We start from the raw sequence: 20286 nt of genomic DNA on the forward strand, positions 1-20286 counted from the left end.
AATACATGAATAACATTACACTTTCTTGATATTAGTAATTTTATTTAAATTGTCAACTCAAAATAAATGGAAGAAGTGCTACATTTTTATTTTAAATGTTTAGACAATTATTTATTATTTGAATAGTATTTATTATATGCGCCTTCAAATTATAATAAATTGAAATGTTAAAAGATAAAAAGTTACTACTACATCAAATGATAATTGTGATATTTTTTAAGTTTAAATGCACTAAAAATCACTAACTTTTACGTGTTTTTGGTATTTAACATAATCTTTAAATTTTGGCAAAAAAGTATATGAACTTTCAAAAATTTGCAATTAAAGATATCGGCACCATTTCGGATATATAATGGCACTGTTTTAGATTAAAATGGCACTATTTCGGATATAAAATGACTCTATTTTTTAAAAGGAAAACACACGTGATCTTAATTGTAAAAATTAGAAATTTCATGTTAAATATGCCAAAATTAAAAGATTATGTTAAATACCAAAAACATGCGAAAGTTGGTGAATTTTTATGTATTTAAGTCAATTTTTTATGAATTCATTAATTTTCTCTGAATAAACTAATTTTTTTAATATTTATATTTGCCATAAATTATTTATCAGATCAAAATGGAAGGTGTAAATGGATCCACCCGTACACTCGGTAATATGCATCTATCGATATAACATCGTTCAAGTTTAATACTATAATCTAAAAAAGTAAATGTGATTATTTCATTGTATTTTAAGGTAATTAAGCTATTATCAGACCATTATTTAGTGGTGTAAAATAATATTACCATCTATCAATTAATTAAAAAAATAGCACATTCAGTGCCCAATTAGACTTATTAATAATAAAGTTTTTTATTTAAACAAATAAAGTAAAAAAAAAATTAAAGTCAAAGATTAAATCATCATGATTAGTCTTCAACTATATTGTATGATAAGTTTTAAATCAGTCATAGTCATTGTATGCATCCATAAAAAATAAGTCACTTTGTAATCAGCGGCGGAATTAAAATAACAAAATAAATTATCATTTTTATCGTCAGTTATTGGTTATTTTTATCTTTTTCAACGCTCTCTTAAAATTTTAATCCGAATTTTTTATAGTCATTGATCATTTCTTTTTGTTTATTTTCTGATTTTGCCACTAGTTTTATTTATTTTTCCTGCTAACACTACACTATATATGGAACCTTTGAAAAATGAGAGTCCCATCATGTCAATGAATATAGAAGTTTTCTTCTGTTGGCCCATTTTAAACATTTTCTTTGTTTTAAATCATTATGATGCCTTTCTAATCTGCTTGGAATCTTGCCTACAGCATATAGGCTCCACAATCAAATCATACCAAGAAAATGATTAATTTATTCTATCAATAAGTAATAATAATAATAATATTTCAACTAAACTCATCACAAAATTTCTATATTATTAGCCTTCATGTCACTTGATCTTTAATAATTATTTTGCAAGTACTCGTGTGATTCTTTAACTTTTATGGACGAAATTACAAAAAATATTGTCGTTCCGTGCCAATCAAAACGGCGAAGTTTCATAAAAGAAAAGCCTACGGAAATTCAAAATAAATAGTTAGAAAACTGTTTAAATGTAAAACATTTATTAAAAACTAAGTGAAATAAAAGTTAGTAATGCATGAATATTAGGATAGATTAGTCTAATATTTTCTGAAATTTATGAAGAAATTAAGTGATAAGATAGTCTTGATTTGACAAATGAATTAAACTGTACTTTGATTATCCAAAGGTCATTATCTTATTTTACTTGAACCATAAGGTCATAGTCTAATTAGTAGAATAATATTGATTAAACATGTTACCAACTAAATAAGAAATTTTATGTGGGTCATTCATTTACCACAAATGTCTTTGTTCTACTTATCGTGCACGTTTTATTCTTTCAAAAAAAGTTAGGTTATATAGATAAATATATGTTGGTAAGTATGAATGTCACTTCCAAATCCTATAAATTTATTTTTAAATTTCAATTGTAAGAAAATTTTAGGTTCAAATTTACCACAAAGAAATGTATAATTTTTAAATTTAAATTTAGTAATCAAACTAAACTAGCAGATTGGCCAAGCGTTGCTTTGGCTTTTTATCACCAATTAAATAATTAATATTGAATTAACGTATTATTTTAACATATATGATTTTTATATACATTATGACTATTTTCATGTTCTGTTCCGTTGTACAATTAAATATATGTGTTAAATTGTAATATTTATTATGTTACTGTAATTAAGAACTATTATTTAGTAATTTCATATATATTAATATTTATAAAATTAATCTCATGTTGATCAAAAACATATTATAATGAAAAATTGATATGATCATACTTTTGAAAAATTCAACAATAAAAATTAAAAAAACTATTTGACGAAAATTATATATATATATAGGTGAAAAGATAGTGGAAAAATAAATTTGTTATTTTTTTATTTTTTTATTGTCGACTTTGAACTTATGCTGTTTTTTCATCTCTTCTACTCGCACTTACGACTTTTCTCACCCATAAATGAGCTATTTTAAAGTTATGTGATCCTGTCTATGGTTTAAAAAAATTACAGCCATGTCATTGTATGATAATTTAATCATTCATAAATAATACAAATTATGAATATTACATTTGAAATAAAATTAAATGTATATTTATTATATTTTATTTATTATATAATTATAAAAAATAACTACATATATCTTTAAAATAACTTTAAACTTCATTTGCATATTCATTAAACCTTAATATATATTGTATCCATCTTATCAATTAAAAGGATAATAATTTATTAAATTCTTCTAAAAGATCATAAGTGTCAATTACATGAGGTCAATTTAGGAAGAACTACAATTAGGTTGTTTAATATGACAAAAAAACTCTTGACTCGCATAATATAATATTATATACAATAGAATAAAATAAAATATGAGACATGTCATAATATTTTTACAAACACCGATGGTTGAGTCAATACATTTTAACATACCTCAAAGGGGTTTTAATAATTTATTCTGATATATATATATAACAAAATTATTTGAAATTATCATATTTAACTATTAATTTAAAAATTATAAAAGCTATAATAATTTTATCATCAAAATGATTACATACAAAATTTTAAAATTTTATTATTAAATTCAAAACATTAATTAATAAAATTATTATTTTATTGAACATCGAATAAACAATTATTTGTACTTTTGTAAAAATAATATTAGTATTTGTTTAAAAGAATATAATTACATAATGATGTTGACATTTTTGTATTAAGTTTTAACTAATTATATATAAAAAATTACTTAATCATTTAATTGTTCTTTAAAGACTTGTTTTTACTTAATATAAGATAAAGTTACTGATAGAAAAAGATATTTACATTTAAATATGTTTAATATAATAATTAATTTGTAGAATAATATCATATTAAACTACTATTTTATTTGAATTTTTGAGATTGTAACAATTACATGGTGATTAAAAGGAAATTGTGAATGAAAAAAAACTCGTGAAAATGATTTATTCTAATTAAAAGATAATTCACAATATATGTAAAAATAAATAAAACAACTAAAGATCATGCTCCGTTAATTGTTTTTGTTATCTTTTATACTTATATCACTATAACGATTTTTTAAATTTGTGAGTGAGTGGAAGTTTCAAATTAGAAGATTATTTTTCTTTTATATATCTTAAAATTAAGAATACACATATAAAAGTATGCATATATAATATATATATTTTTATAACGTTCAAAATAAACTATGAAAAATTTCATACTTTTGATATAAAAAAAGTTATTTCATAATTTTTTACTGATTTTTTGAAGTATTACTGTAACCTTTATTTATCTATAATTATAAAAATAAAATTAAAGTGACTCTATATGAAAAAAATATTTAAAATAACTTTTTATATACTATAGTATTAAAATATATTTATTATATATTTATAAGATGTCATAATTTATCACATTAATGATTTTCAAAATAATTTAATCATTAATAAAAGAAAATTTAAGGATTGAATTGTAAGGTTTAATAAATATAAGAAGCTATTATGATATTTTGCCATGTTTCTTTAACTTATTAGGCGGTAAGGCTCACAGCAATTTCTTTGCATTCTTCACTTGTTGTTTTGTTTCCATACATAAAGTTAGTGCCGTTTTGTACCCTATGTCGTTTTGATTTGAAAATCATGTATAGTATAATTGTTATAGGCAATAATAAAATATCAGAAACTGTTAGTATTATAATATGAACCGGTAGTAATCAAACTAAATTTTTATAAGAATGTTTAACAAGAATTTTTATGAAGTGGTAGGGAGATTCCTTAACAGGGCCAGATATATGCAAAGAATTAATGAACTCAAAATCAGAAATTTCTCATCAATCTCATTGGAGTTTCGGCGCTCCATTTTTTTACTGAATAAAATTCACATTAGAATCTAATCAATTAAATAATACAAAAAGAACATCTTTCAACGAGCACATTTCTGATTCCCGAATAACCAACCAACTCTGTTTTCCACGAAAACTCCGCTCATCTACTTCGGTTACTCGACATCATTAGGGCTATCGCTTGAACTTGGAGACTTTTTAGCATAGCCTGCCATATGTTTTCTCCATAGCAAGTGCATTTGAAAGCATCTCTAACATTAACATCCCGAATTAACGAAACAAAGGCATCACTAACGTTAAATTACACGATTTGGTTTATATATAAAATTTACAAGGAGGAATCAGCTAAAAAGCTTTTCAATTTTCTGCCATTTTCTAGAGCGACAATCAAACCAATCTCTAACTACCAGAGCAAAATTTGGCATCATAAACATATATCCAGGGTCAGGGTCGTTGAAATTTATAGAATAACTCACTCGGCTTCAAGTTCAGCGCCAAACTGCTCTAGTCGTGCAGCATCTTCATCAAGATCCCGCACCAAAGCATGATTAACTGATCCGTCATCCACACTAGCATGTATCTGTCGACCACCAAACCTGAAAATAAGAACAGAAACATGGCACGGATATCAGGATTGAGCAAGCTCGGGATGTTAAGCATATTAGGAGTGATCCTTCTATAGAACTATAAATAGAACATTATATTGAGCAATGATAGCACCATTCTAATTAAGGGACCGACTTGCTAATTTTAGTACTCCTTGATCAGAATATAATATATTTGTAAAGGGACCGAACTTGCTAATTTTCGTCACGACAGGTACATTGTATATTTCTAAAATTTCTAGGCAAAATAAATTTATCTACCAACAGCTATAGCCAATTTGCTATATATACCATGATCTTTAAACATTGCCAATTTAGTCTATTATTTTATCTAGTGCAGCCAGATATATCCACAACGTCTACGTGTACAAAATTTATCTTGCCCGGCGTATACAACATCGCATCACATCAGCTTCAAACAAGTCATGAGTATATCTGGCAATGCTCAAAAAAACAATAAACCAAACTACCAAAGTTTAAAGATCATGGTGTATATATAGAAAATAAGCCATAGTTTTCGGTAAATAGATTTATTTTGCCTAATCGTTATGATGAATGTGATATGTAAACCCATTACCACTGAATCAGGAACTCACCATCGTCCATTATTCAATTCTATACACTTATGTGCATCCTTTTTGTCCTTGAATCTTACCAAGACAACACCCTGAGGATGATTTGCACACACCTGCAAAGCAAAACCATGAGTAAACAGCACATAAAAACAGATTCAAAACAAACAAAAAAAGTGACCCTACCAACAACTCAGGAAGAAACTGATATAATTCACCACCAGCAAAAATGTTTATTTTCAAAATTGCAATATAGTTCCCCAATGAAACAAAAAGCCATAAAAGGCTAGATCTATGTAAAGATGCAGCCTTTCTACAAACTTGTACAAAGCATTAGATAGAGATATTAACTAAGCTTCTAACCAGGATGTAACGAAATTTATCAAAGAAAGATAAAAAAACAATTTTCATCCATCCAAGAAAAGGAGAAGCATGCTTTAGACCCACTTTCGTCGTCAAAGTATGTTTTAGAAGACCAAGACAAATAAAATGAGGAAAGAAGAATAGAAGACTGATAAAACAAAATAACAGCAAAAGCAGGACTAAGAATACTAATATAGACCTAGCAAACATTATAATAATGATGAAGTCCACGTTTTAGACATGAAGCTGCTGAAAAGCTCAAGGTGAAGAAAAAAGAAACTTCGCCTCACAAATTTTAATGAAAAGGAAATTATCATTACAAATTCAACATAATCTGTTTAGGCGCATAAAGGAAATTTCCACAGTAAAAACAGAAATAACCTGCTGAGACTGCACAAATCAATGAAAAATTTCTATTCCATGACTAGTTAATCTTAAACCATGCAAATACACGTTAATTATCAGTTTCAGGTGTATTGTGGGGAATGCACATTCAGTAAAAGTGGGGAAAGAGAGAGAGCCAAATCATTTCAGTACCTTGACTGAATCAACTGGGCCAAGCTTTCCACATTCCTCTTTAACATCCACTTCCAGCTCTGAACGTAAAACCTCATCGGCCTGTTCATGTTAGAGTTCAGAAGATATCTAAATAAGAATAAGTATTGCTTGAAGAAACATCATAGGCAATCCTGTTTGTTTGAACTTTTAGAATTAACATATCATTTTGGTGGAACTATTTGATAATTGGTAATTGTAAGAGTTTTTAAGGAAATTAATCACTATAAAAAATAGAAAGCATAGCTAGAATAAAATGAGTGGTGGACAATTTTGTGTTGCAATGTATGTAATTAAATGTGGAAGCATAATTTGTTAGACTTAAGCTGCTTTTCTGACGGACAAAATGCATTCACATCGAAAAAAGCACCATTTAAAACTTCTGAGATAAAATAGAAATAAACCCATAAAACATGTAAAAGATGATATTAGCCTGAAGAAGTCCCCGGATGTTCTATCAAGATAATATATTTTTATAGCTCATTAGAATTTTAAAGGAAAACAAAACTTTTATCTCTACACATAAGTAAGATTCAAACTGCCACATAGAAATATTCAGAACCGCCACATAGAAAGAGTAAAAGGTTTCCTTGTGGAGCAACAAACAATGCGAAAGAACTTGGTCCATCTCCTACTTTTAAATCCAGTGTAAATCATTACGTTTTTTAGTTTTATTGGTCGACGAGTATTGGTATGTGTGACCAGTGTAATTAGGACAACTGGACAAGATTTTCTAGACAATCAAACATTTAGAGTCAAAATAAAAATATTGTGCCACAGGTTCAAACCAAAATAATGTTATCACAAAAACTCGGTGGAAAGAACAAGAACTTCAGTTTTACCCTCATTTCAGCAAGAGTGAACATGTAACGAAGAACAACAGTTGCTGGCATTGACACCTTTGCATCATCACGGCCACCTGTGTCACAAATGGAGCACATGGTGTCAACTAACTAAATTCATCGGTGTGACTCTAAGAACTCTTCCATGTTTCTTTTTCTTTTTAACAATAACTCCAACAAGAAAAAAAAAATGAAAACTAAACTTATTATGTCAGAAGGGCTAGACATTTTTCAAATTCAATGAGCCAAGACATGGTGTAGCATACACAATATGCTACATCATCTCAAAGAAATGCAGACCCAAAAACATATAAAAGCAAATGCAACTCCGAGAAAATTAAAATGTCTGTTCTGATTGGAAAAAAAAAACTCTTCAAACTCCAGTATTAATAATGGTTTAGCTTCAAAAGGAAGAAGACCTTAACAACTTCAGTTTCTTTTTTATCAACTGCCAACACCCTTGAAAGTTGAAATAACCATAGCTACAAAATTGTTTTTTAACCAATAAATTTCCAAGTTCAGTTTTCACTCCAAATAGGAATGAGTCTGATTTCTTCAAACTCAGTTTTGACAAAAATCATCATGGTAGTCAATAAATTGCTTGTACCGTGCTCCAGAAATAAATAAAAAAAAAGTTGGAATGTATGAAAAAATTAGGCAGAGATTACAGGGATTTGCTTGGCTATAGTTAAACTTCAATTTTGAAAGCAGCAATGATTCTAAATCACATGAATGGTAGAAACTGCATTAAGAAACTATGTTATAATCAAACCTTAAGATTTCCAAAGTTGAGGGGGTAAAAAAAATAACGAACTTGGGTGCAACATTATCAAATTACATACGAAGCTTCAGATACAGCAAATGGCAAAATCATATCACAAAGCAATACAAATTACCAAATACCATGCAGCAAGATAGTGTAATTAGATAAGCACTATAGCGGCCATATTAACTACAATTATTGATATTAGAGATTAAAACATACCCCAACCAAGTATCTTCTCTTCAACCCGTTTTAGCTTCTTTTTCTTCTTGTTATCAGCTTGTTTGGGTATAAACCTCTCCCCTATAAAGCATAAGAGACTCATTGATAAAAACATAAACCTCTAGTATACAGTTACAATTCTAAATGTAGATATCTTCCAAAAAACAGTAAGTTTTTCACTTTTAAATAATTGAAACAGGAAGTTTAAAAATATTTTCTCACCTTTCTGCGCAAATTTGGCTTGGCTGACAGACATAGGGATTGTGCCACCAGGACGAAAAGGTGCACCGTCCAAAATTTTCAAAGCCAGATCAACTGAAGGTTCCTAGAATGCAATCATACATAAACATACAGACGCATAAGAATTGGATCTGTGAGAGTCATTGAATGAAGAGCAAAACATTTGAATTACCTTCAAAAATGTAACTAATGCGTCCCCCTTTGTTCTTCCTGTCTCTTTATCAACATAGATCTTCACACGGGGTTTTTTTGTTTCAGGATCCTGTATAATGTACAACTTATTTCATCAGATGAATAACTCATAAACTGCAATGTATAGACCTAGAATACATGAAAATGTAAAACCTTGAACATAACAGCATTTCTTCATTCTAAAAGTTCCCCAAAAATCTCCCGTAACACTAGTAGCAATCCTCTTCGACTATATGAGGACTCGACATAAAATAGGATCACCAGTCCAGAAAACACTTCTCATAGAATTTTAAACATTCAATAAGTTGCCAGACAGATTAACCAATTGAACTCTCTGACATCTGTTCAGAGGAAATGACTGAAGCTCCTAAGAACTGAAACGGACAGGAACACGAGGAAAAACATGTAGTTCTTTCGTTTCATTCTTTTGTATGACATTTTATGTGCATATGAATTTTCTTGTGTATAGAGAGAGAGAGAAACAAAAAGGAAACAAAGAGAATGGAGTTGTCCATCTAGATATACATCACAAATACTGTAACGGCATCAAATTCATGAATGTTCAGATGTCAGTTCAACATACTGCACGTTGCATGCGGTTCCCAATATCATACCTCAACGATACTTGTGCAGCATTCCCTAGTAAGATAGTCTACAAAAGGCATTCAAAAAGACGAAGACCAGGAAAAAAAAAGATACCGAAATAAGTTATACAACAATAGAAAAAAAATTATAACACTTCACCAGTTTCCAATAGCAGAAATTAAGCAACACAAGTGTGAATCAGATCCATGCACACATGAACAGAAGCGAGTAATTGCAAATAATGATGATGTGCACGCTACCTCTTTGATTATCCCACACTTGGAAAATACCTCCACCACCTGCAATAAATTTGCCAAAATGAATATTGTGCCAAGAATAATAAAAAAAAACAAAGAATTAATCAATATTACTTCTTCAGATGTGACATCCTCAGGCAACCCAGTAACATATACATGTGTGTTGACTTTCAATTCAAACCAACTATCCGGCGGCTTATTGGGTTCCTACAAAGTTTTAAAATAATGGAGTCAGTACAACAAATCCAACAAGAAAAACCAACGCACAAAGCCCGCCATGGAAACTGAAGCATTACTTTCCGATCATAATACAAACAAGATTTCAAGTACAAGGTAAATGAAAAAAGGACAAGAGCCTTCTCCCACTAGTTTTAAGACATAAAACTAGAAGTTGGATTAAAAGAAACGGTTTGACCTTCTTATCTTCCTTGTCTTTCTTGTCAGCTTCTGTGTTTTTATCCGTTAATGTCTCTTTCTTATCAGCTTGCATGTCTTCCAGCTTCCTTTTGCCATTATGTTTTAATCCCAGTTTTTCACCTTCACCATTACCATTAACTTCCTCCCTGGAGGCTGCAGTCTTAATATCCAAAGTTGAAAAAACTTCCTCATCTTGCAAGAAGGTCATTTCTTCTAAGCCATATTGCCCAGTCATGCTTGAAGTGCTTTCCTGTAGATATCATATCACTCAATTACTAATGAATTTCTAATATGCACTTAACATCATCAATAAGGCGATATCCACATACAATGTGGAGTTTGTCAAACAAATCAAAATCCACAGGATCAGTCCAAATATGATGCTCATGCATGGTCATTCATTAATATATTCCCTGATGCGAGGTTCACTATTCCACCTATATAACTACACTGCATATGGACTTAGTTGCATGTCTGAGTGCACAGAAATAAAGAAAAAAGATAAGCTTAGAACCAACCATTCCGACAGTGCCAATGGAAGTTTCAGAAGTAATCTTTCACAAGAACAGACTAACATTCACTGAAAACTACTCTTTTTACTGACACTTTATCTGAACTAATTGCTTTAAATGCAGATTTAATAGGACTAATGAGGGACAAATTGTCACGAGATGCATGAACATCACAAGCAGCCTATATCACCTACTGAAACAGATATACAAGAACCATTTTTTAAAGAAGCTAACTGTAGCAAACTAAAGTTCTAGAAGTAATTGAAGTTAATTGGCAAAAAATCATGATATGCTAATACAAGGACAGGAAAATAAACACACACAAAACAAAGACAAGCAAATAAAACATGTTTAATCTGTGACTCAGGCAAGATGGTCAAGTAGAAAATCATAAAAACATGGAGCATGAACTTTTTTAAAATGGGAGTGATAGCAATGCAATCATGACTTACCTGAGGAACCCATGCTGTAAGACCTTTATCCCACTTGTACGTAGTACCATCATCATCCGTAAATTCTTCCTCGCCATCTGGTGGTGACTGACGTCTTTCAATAAGAGCCGCAGCTTCAGCTTCCGCCTCTGCTATCTCCCTCTGCCACTTCTCGAACTCATCCTCATTATCATTGGAGGGCTCTGCCACATGTATCAAAACATATGAAACCTTCTTCAAACGGTACATGTACTTGGGACGACTATCCCTTTTAATTAATGAAAATAATATAATGACATGGAGGAGAGGGATTGGTAAAAGGAATGAAGAATGATAAAAATCATTCACCTGCAAAAGAGCTATCAGATTTTGGTTTATTGCCAGATTGAGATCCATTTCGCAAGCCAACAATGCCTTCATCCTCCTCTCTAACTTCACCCGGGTTCTCCAACACACTATCATTGTTGACAGCTGCTGGCCAAAATATATTATGGTAAGCCTCCTCAACTGAGACATTGAACTACTAGATATAAAGTGTTTAAACTGACGTGGAAATTAAAACATGAGCTTAAGTGTATCGATATTCCATAATAACAAAATAAACAGAGAAAATATGAAAATATTCACCTACTATAGAGGAATCAGATCTCTGTTCAGAAATTACTGAAAGCAATTCAGGTACGGACGAAAATGGCTGCCATTCAGCTCTTCCTTCAGCCCATACAAGTGAAGCTTCTGAGAGATATCCATTCAAGAAATGCTCTGCGCAACCGCAGTAAAGAAGCAAAGTAGAATCATATGTTTCAATAGCTCATTTTCATTAGATCCAAATGAACAAGTTTACAATTTGGAACAATATGTCCTGAAAGCGTGCTATTTGATTTACTGCTACAACTGAAATTCAAAACCAAACAAAAAAAAAACATTCACCTGACTGAATTTAAGCTCTTACAGCAACCCAAAACAAGAAAATTAGAATTTTAAAAGAATACAGCTACTGTCATAAAATAACCTAACCTTTCGCATTTTTTCGATTTAAACACATTCTACCACACGTGGCACCACACATTCCAACCTCTTATTTTAGCATAGAAAAACTCAATTTTTCATTTTTCTGGCATTTATAGTCAAAATGCTTTATACGATGTCGTTTTCGCCATTCAAAACAGCCAAAACGAAGACGTTTGGTAGGTTGTGTTGTGCTTAATTCGAAAAGAAAAAAAACACGAAAGGTGGGGACATTTTATAACAGCAACCCTTCTTTTAAATTTTTCTTTTTTACCCTAACTTCTTCATTCAATATACAATGTTAACCCTTTTTGAATTCTGAATATTCCATACTATTCACACAATTGAATACTTCTAACCTCAACCACTCACAAAACTTATTAGTTCTTCGAAATGCCTTATCCGTCTAAAAGTTAAAACGGATAAATTCTAGCAATTATCACTAACAATCATAAAAATTTAACTAAAAGCATGAAATTAATTTGAATTCCTTGTACTTTTTAAACTTTCTACACACTGAATTAGCAAAATAAAATAAAAAAAGAAGCTCACCACGTAGCTCAGAAACAGCATAAGGTCCAACATGTTGCTGATTTTCACCGAGAATATACCAACCTACTTCTTCTCCACCTATACAAACAGCTTTGAATCAGATTTTAAATTCAATTTCATCATCAATAGTTTACAAATAATTAGTAAAATAAACCCTAATTGCACCTAAAAACCTCATAGCCAATTAAATTATTAAGTGCTTAACTTGAATTTTTTTGGTTAATCTCAAATGCGACTGAAAATTATACGAACCAGAAGATTGCTGGTCGTATTGTTGGTGCTGGTGTGGTTGATCGGCGTAGCCCTCTACGAACGACATCGTTTTAGCGCGGCTCTGTTCTTCGGCGATTGAAATTTGGTTCAAAGTAAAAAAATTAAATTTTAACGGAAAGGACTGGAAATATTTATACTGTTTGGATACTAGTGTCGCTATATCCGTGTTTAAGGATAAGTATATAACTATATATATCTCGTAAAGGTTCAATTTGCCCCTTGAACTTGAAACAAAAGGTCAAATAAGGTCAATTTCATAGTTTTAAACAAAAACATCCTTAAAGTTTAAACTAGTATGTCATTAATTTTCCGTGATAGCCGGGTGAGTAAGAAAAGACGAGTCAGCTTCTCCCTGTGTGACAAAGTAGTAAAGATTTGGCGTGGCTGTCCAAAAGTTGCTGGGGGTGCCTTTCCTCATAGATATGATCACACTCGGCAGTTCAAATTATCATATTATTATTTATAAAAGCCATAATCAATTTAATTTAATTAACAAACTTCTAAAATTTAAATTATATCTATAATTTAGAACACCTAAAAATCAGCCTATATGTGCACTTTGCAATCAGAAATTTACATCTTCAATGTTTCATTATATTATACTTAATCACTCAAAAACTTCTCATCTTTAAACTTTTTTCAATTGCACTCCGACTCCTTTCAAAATCCTCCCACTTTTACATTCTTTTTCAATTGTGCCCAAAGTAGTAAATTGACCTCTTTTTCACATGAAAAAAATTAAAATAATCTTTCATTTTTAATCTATATTCTAATTAAACGCTAATATTATTAATAATGTAAAAAATCATTCTTTCAAAATTTATATCCAATAACTTTTTAAAATCTAAATTATAAAAATTTCTAATTTGGGGTACAATTTTTTTTTTCCAGAGATAACAATATATAAATATATAAGAAGAAAGGTCAGCTCATGTAAATGATGAATCAATCTTGAGCAAAGAAAATAAAAGTGGATTTCGCAGCTACTAATTGAGCCATCCAAATACATATTCGTTTAACAGATTAATATCAAAAAGTGGAAATTTGTTAAACGAACGGTAGCAAAATAGAATGATACAACTTAAAAATTAAAATTACTTACTGTTAGTAGCGAGTAAAGTGATATAAGTATACCTTGATTTTGTAGAACACAAATATCGCGATCATTCGGAACAAGACACATCAGCTCGTACCTGATCATTTAAATTAAATAATAAAAATTCAATTTAATCTTACCTGATAGATGCGTTCCACCAATTGACGACGGAGAGTAAGAAGTGCTTGAGATGTCTCTTTTTATAAGTATATGTCTAAAAAAACAAAAAACACAAACAAAGAAAATATTAGTAGCAATTAGAATTTATAAATTAATATTTTTTTTAACATTTGGACTGTTTTGGATACACCCATAAAGGGAAATAATTGTATTAATTCTATGATTTTTTGGTAATTGATTCTAGTGAAAAGATAAGGAAACCCAAAACAAATTAATGTTGACAATATTCAAACCGTGTTTTAGAAAGAAAAATAAAATTCCTTTCTATATAATTAAAATTAAACCATAACAAACATGCACACCCACATTATCATATGATTTTTTGGAAGGACCAACTTATCAAATTTCCAATACTTAAAATTCAATTATGCAGATCAATGCAAGAATTTAATATGTTTAAACCCTCTCATTTTCAGTTTTTTGACTCATTATGTTTATGATAAAATTTAAGTAATTGTCAAGAATTTGATATTTATGAGATTATTTATAGGATGTGCAATTAAGTTTGTGTTAAATTGTTTGATCTTCGAACACAGAAGAATAAAAACCAGAGGCAAAAGAATCCAAGTTTTGGAAACATTGTATCCACACAATAAAACAATAGTCATGGCGAAGCAGTTATTTACATAATCCCCATATTTTTATTCCAGAAAAATAATTAAAACCATCTTCTTGTTTTCTAGGAAACTAATTTAATAAGTGGTTTTAAACTTAAATTATAAATCAAATTTGATATGATTTTGACAAATTCGCATTCACCATAAACGAAAAAAGAAAAGTGAATTTTTGGTTTTTAATTTATATTTAAATGACCAAGGATTTTGCCAGTGAATCAAGGGTCATAATTGTGGCTTCCAAAACCGGCCATCATCACTAAATTGAATGCATGTGATGATTTTCTTTATTAGAAGTAACCGTCATCTTCAGGCTAACTTCATGAAAGAACATGTATAGTGGACGACAGTGGCGCATATGCAATTTGCGGCAGCGCAAGGTATGAAAAAGAAAGCACATGCTTATTCTGAGGTCTAGCCCCGTCGACTGTTTTTAATTATGATTTTATTATCTTTTAGACCTATCGACTGTTCGTACTTCAGAGGCAAATCAGAGTTAGATTGCTTGTCAGTTTCACGTGGAATAGCAAGCAGTGAGTTTATATCGCTATTTACCTCTTTATTAAGCAACTGTTATATTTTGTGTGTGTGTATATGTGTGCACCGGTAATGATTATGGTATTGAGGTAGGTTTGAGATACGTCTCACCTTAGTGAGGGTACCGGTGGAAGATACGTCTCCTGGACTCACTATTTATTAAGTGATAGTCGGGGATCGGTTATTGAGATATGTCTCACCGACACGACAATGGATTTATAATTGTGTTTTAGAGTTTCATTGATAATCCATAATGAAAATATTTTATTAAACGTTTTTTAAAGGTTTTTAACTTGATAAACGTAAATGGTTATATAAACTCTACTCAGTAAATCTGACCCCGTTGTTTTTCCAAATTTTACAGGTTTATGATTTGAGCTTTGGTCAATCTCCGTTTCTTTATTCTCAGAGGTTCTTATTTATTTCAGAATAAAGTGTCGAACTATTTTAAACTCTTAAACCGCAGTAGCAGTATCAGATTATTCATGTTATAGTCTTACGTTTGTTGTATTGGTTCTACTATTATTTTATCAGCTTTGGCATGATTACATTGTTTATGGTATTTTATATGTTGCCATGCTGTTGGATATCATTTTGAGATAAGCGTACTTTAAATATATGTGCTTATATGTACAGCTAGATTAGGCTGAAGACTCGGTTGCTCTCGAGCATGTGGTTTTATGCAGGTACATTGTTTTAAATGTGTTAAGTTGGTTATCCGCAAGGCTAGCTACGGGTTTTTGTACAAGCATACCTATACCCTAGCGCCGGTCATGATTCATGAAAATGGGTCGTGACACAAATAGCCCATTGTACTAAAAAAACATATATAACCACCTGAAGTCGAATTTCTGTTATAAATAACTCACTTCCGCTAACAGAATTTTAAATCCGTTAAATTTATAAGTAAAAGGTATAAAGAAACCATTATACTTAAAAAAAAAACAAATATAACCCTATAAAATATTAAACCTTATATTTATTTTTTAGACAATTATATTATTACTATAATAAAGGTATATATCCATCATAATTTAGCATATTTTATATAAATTACATATATAGTATTTGAAATATAAATTTTTGTTTCAGTCAATAATAACTTATATAAATTATTATTTTTTATACATTCTTTAAACTATATGTATATACTGAAGTATTATAAATATATAATAATAGTATTATTTCTGGGAATAATAATAATAATATACTACAATTATTTTAATAAAAATATTATATAATAACCAACAAATTGTAGTTCGATTGGTATAAGCTCTGGACAATAAAATTGTCAAGGTCGTGAATTCAATTCCTCCCACAAACGCATGCCCTTCCTCAATTATAAAAAAATATATTATATAATATTAATTTTATATATGACTAGTCTGTTAATATATATTTATATTTAAATTTAAGTTTAGAAATATTTTAGTACAAATATATATTAATTTTAAAATTTACATATGATTAGTTTTTTAATAAACATCTCGTATTAATATTTATAAACTTTAGTACTTATACATTCAGGTGTGTATGCGCGCGTTTGTGTATAAAAATATAGAAATATTTTTCAATCAATGTTAAATATAAATTATAAATTATAGATATTTTTTATAATACTAATATATAAAATAATATATATTTTTAGAATTTAATATTATTATATATTTGGAATATTTTAGTATATAAATAGATATTTTAAGAACTATTTTCGCATTACGTGCTACGCACGTTGCTCGTGATGTAACTCGTCAATTTATGCATTAGTTAAATTTATTATAATTATACAAATTTATATTATTTATAATCAATGTTAAATTAATTAGAGTTTTTGTTAGCAATAATAAAATACTTCAATTAATTTTTTAATTAGTTGACGTCAATAATATTTATTTATAATTTATTTTATTAATTAAATTTATTACAATTATATCAATATATTTTATGTTATATTCTGTCTCCCCAATCATCGGGGAGAGAATGCAAGTCGCAATCTAAGATTGCGGATTACATTAGATTCCCATACAATCCGCGATTCAAAATCGCGAATTGCGTAGGGTCAGGCATTAAATTTTATTTTTTTTCAAAACAGGTATTAAATTGAAATTTCTAAAACTCCGTCAGCACAAATCCGTCAAAAAACTGTGATAATACATAGATCCCAATTAAACTCTAATTGTACCTTATCTTTATAATTAAATAAATATATTAATTTGTTATTAATAAAAAATGAATATAAAACTTTTATTTAGATAATCAATTAGTAATATCTTATAATGGGTTATGTAGTAAATTTGTAAATCCTCATCCGTATTTTTATATATAGTATAGATAGATCACTAAATCTGTTATGTGAAAATTAAGCCACATGATATATGATTAAACAATCATATGTGATAATATAAAATTTTGGTATCTCTATAAGAGGTTTATGTCCTATATTTTATAATTTTTTTATTATAAAGGGAAAACGTTGAACATGTCAAAGTCTATTCATGTATGTTGTTATTCTATTACACAATAAAAACAATATGATAATGACTCATAAATAAAAAATAACAGTGTTTAAATTAAAAAAATAGCAAATTTATTACCTTACTATCAAACAATATTATTTTTCTAGTTTGTTTGTTATTTTTAAATATCTCGACATCACATATGCGAAGAACTAAAAAAATTATGCTTCACTTTTTATCACCGACTTCAAGAATTAATTTTAGTTGGAAAAAAAATTATTATATAACCCATCACTTATATTATAAATTAAGAAAATTATTATAAATAAAAAAGGTACAAATATTTACTTTCATCGTTAATTGAAGAAGACGGCGGAGTATCGACGGTAGACAACGACATTGTATTATAAATGCAATAGATGAAAAGAATAATAGTTATATAAAGTAGAAAATAATGAAATATATAGGGGAATGATTCTATATATCGTATAAAATTAACCTAATTATATTAAGAATTTTCATTTAGATTTAACCTCTATTGTCTTAATAATATTTGTAATCGGATTTGAATTTCTATTTTTAAGAGTCCAAAAATTGATAAATTATGATATTAAATTAATTAGAAACACTTACATAAAAAAATAAATATAATATACAGTAAATGTTTCTTTTTTTAATAGAACACTGCAACTCTATGGAGTCCGAAATATATAAAACAATAATATTCAAATTAGAACTCTACTCAAATAACAATATATTTATAATTATAAATAAAATGAATGCTATAAATTAATTAAAAAGAATTGCAGAAGTGAGTGGCTGCCATGGATATGATAAAATAGTTATACTAACTAAAATGTAAATATAAAAATAGAAGAAGAAGCAGCTAACTATTTTTGTACGGACTGAGTTGCCATGCAAACTGATCAACAACCACCATAGTGCTGCAATGATAGAAAGCAAGCGTGATGGAGCATTTGGGTCATAGCTAATACCAAGAGCAGCCTTCAATGCTTTTTTAGAACCAATTTTAGGCGAATCCCACTTCAAAAGACTTTATTTAAATGATCAGTTAGCTATAAATTTAAAAGGGTTATTAGGTAAATGTGTTTGTCCCCCATCCGTGTTTTTATATATAGTATAGATATAGATAGATGTGTAAAAATTAATAATGTATATAAGACATTATTGCATGACAAATATTTTTATATTTTAAATACTGTATATATAATTTATATGGTATTTTCTAAAATTATAACAAATATATAGCATTTTTGAGGCGATAATAAAAATGTTTAAAAAAATATGAGATTTAATATTTTATAGGATTATATTTGCTCTTTCTAATAGTATGAATGGTTTTCTTGTACCTTATACTTTAAATTATAACAGAGATAAAATTCTGTTAGCGATAATGGGTTATTTGTATTAAAAAATCAAATTCAAGTGTATAAACGGTTATTTGTACCAATTGAAAAAACTGGATGGTTTTTTTTGACCTTTGCCTTTCATAATTAAAGTGTTTATTTTACACTAGTTTATAATTCTGATCACGGACAAGGGTACACTTGCCTTCCTTTCCCTTCAGTTCCTACTTCCTACATATACTGTTCCTTACACTTCACTTCACCCCATCCAAACAAATGACTCACTTTACAGACACCATGGAAACAGGTGGATAGGTATGGTTGTACAAAAACATCCAGTTCTACAATGGAAACAGGTGGATGCTTTTACTTCATCTTTGACTGTCTTGTTGTTCTCCCTAAGATCTTTTGCTCCTTGTCGAGAAACTTCAAAACCACCTTGACCATTTGTTTTATCATTTGCAGACTTCTGTCTTTCCGCTGCATCCTCAGCTTCCAATTTCTGAATTAATGCACAAGAAAAAAAAAACGGTTACTAAAATTGCCATATCTAATAAATTTTTCATTCTCGTTCTTAAGACTCGTACCACATATCCAATTGCTCCAATTATTTTGTGTCACATCAGTTAAGGAGGTAAAATAAACCAAATTAGCCAAGTTGTGAGTATTTTTGTCCAAAAACATAAATTTTTTCTTAATTAAAATTTTGAATCAAGTTGAGGGGGCAAAAATGAACCTTTGTTGTGTGTGTGTATATATATTCTTGGAATAAAAGATCAATTCACTCCTCAAATTAATACATTTTATTTTAAGCGCCAATAAAAACTTTTGTTTTTATTTTAATTAACAATATAAATGTAATAACGTGATTCATGCAAAGATAGGAGGGGTAACTTAGTCGATATGAACTTGATTTAGAATTTTAGAATTTCATTTTATGCCGTCAATACCCAAAATCAAAATCAAACTTTGTTTTAAAACTGTATCTCTTTGAAGTTTGATTTAACAGCCAACAAGAAATGAAAAACATATCAAATTAGAGAATTTTTTTAAAAAAACATTGGTTGTGTGATCTAATAGCCGACAAAGAAAGCGACGGAGAAGCAAATAGCAAGACGGAGTAACTCAAGTTTGTTCCTCTTTAAAGAAACTTTTATTTTTTAAATATTAAATATTCAAATGATTATAGTTTTAAATAGTTTAGTTTTTCACTTGATAATTCA

The 20286-nt window shown here is 29.1% G+C and overlaps 1 protein-coding gene across 3 annotated transcripts; it reads right to left on the reverse strand.

Annotated features, from left to right (window-relative positions):
* Positions 1 to 4694: 4694 nt before the first annotated feature.
* Positions 4695 to 13050, reverse strand: LOC126682224 (splicing factor U2AF-associated protein 2). Of its 3 annotated transcripts, none has more exons than XM_050377823.2 (15): positions 12793 to 13050; positions 12541 to 12618; positions 11608 to 11742; positions 11329 to 11487; positions 11002 to 11183; positions 10036 to 10287; positions 9735 to 9827; positions 9624 to 9662; positions 8759 to 8848; positions 8569 to 8671; positions 8347 to 8427; positions 7362 to 7438; positions 6502 to 6582; positions 5626 to 5717; positions 4695 to 5020 (listed from the first exon to the last, which is right to left on the reverse strand). In XM_050377823.2, exons 1-15 carry the CDS (start codon positions 12857 to 12859, stop codon positions 4897 to 4899), a joined length of 1653 nt encoding a protein of 550 aa, XP_050233780.1. In that variant the 5' UTR covers positions 12860 to 13050; the 3' UTR covers positions 4695 to 4896. The 3 variants fall into 3 exon arrangements, with proteins under 3 accessions (XP_050233780.1, XP_050233781.1, XP_050233782.1); XM_050377824.2 differs by having other exon boundaries at positions 11329 to 11454; positions 12793 to 13049; XM_050377825.2 differs by having other exon boundaries at positions 11329 to 11451; positions 12793 to 13047.
* Positions 13051 to 20286: the final 7236 nt, after the last annotated feature.

Source organism: Mercurialis annua, linkage group LG5 (assembly GCF_937616625.2).
Source record: "Mercurialis annua linkage group LG5, ddMerAnnu1.2, whole genome shotgun sequence".
NCBI lineage: Eukaryota > Viridiplantae > Streptophyta > Magnoliopsida > Malpighiales > Euphorbiaceae > Mercurialis > Mercurialis annua.

What these genes read in the sequence shown, in the direction of transcription:
- LOC126682224 (XM_050377823.2), bottom strand. Translation starts at nt 12,859, where the DNA reads ATGTCGTTCGTAGAGGGCTACGCCGATCAACCACACCAGCACCAACAA. An exon ending in TGCTGTTTCTGAGCTACGTG is followed by an intron (nt 11,743 to 12,540) that starts GTGAGCTTCTTT and finishes GCGGTTGCGCAG; the next exon opens with AGCATTTCTTGAATGGATAT. An exon ending in AGCCAAATTTGCGCAGAAAG is followed by an intron (nt 8,428 to 8,568) that starts GTGAGAAAATAT and finishes TATGCTTTATAG; the next exon opens with GGGAGAGGTTTATACCCAAA.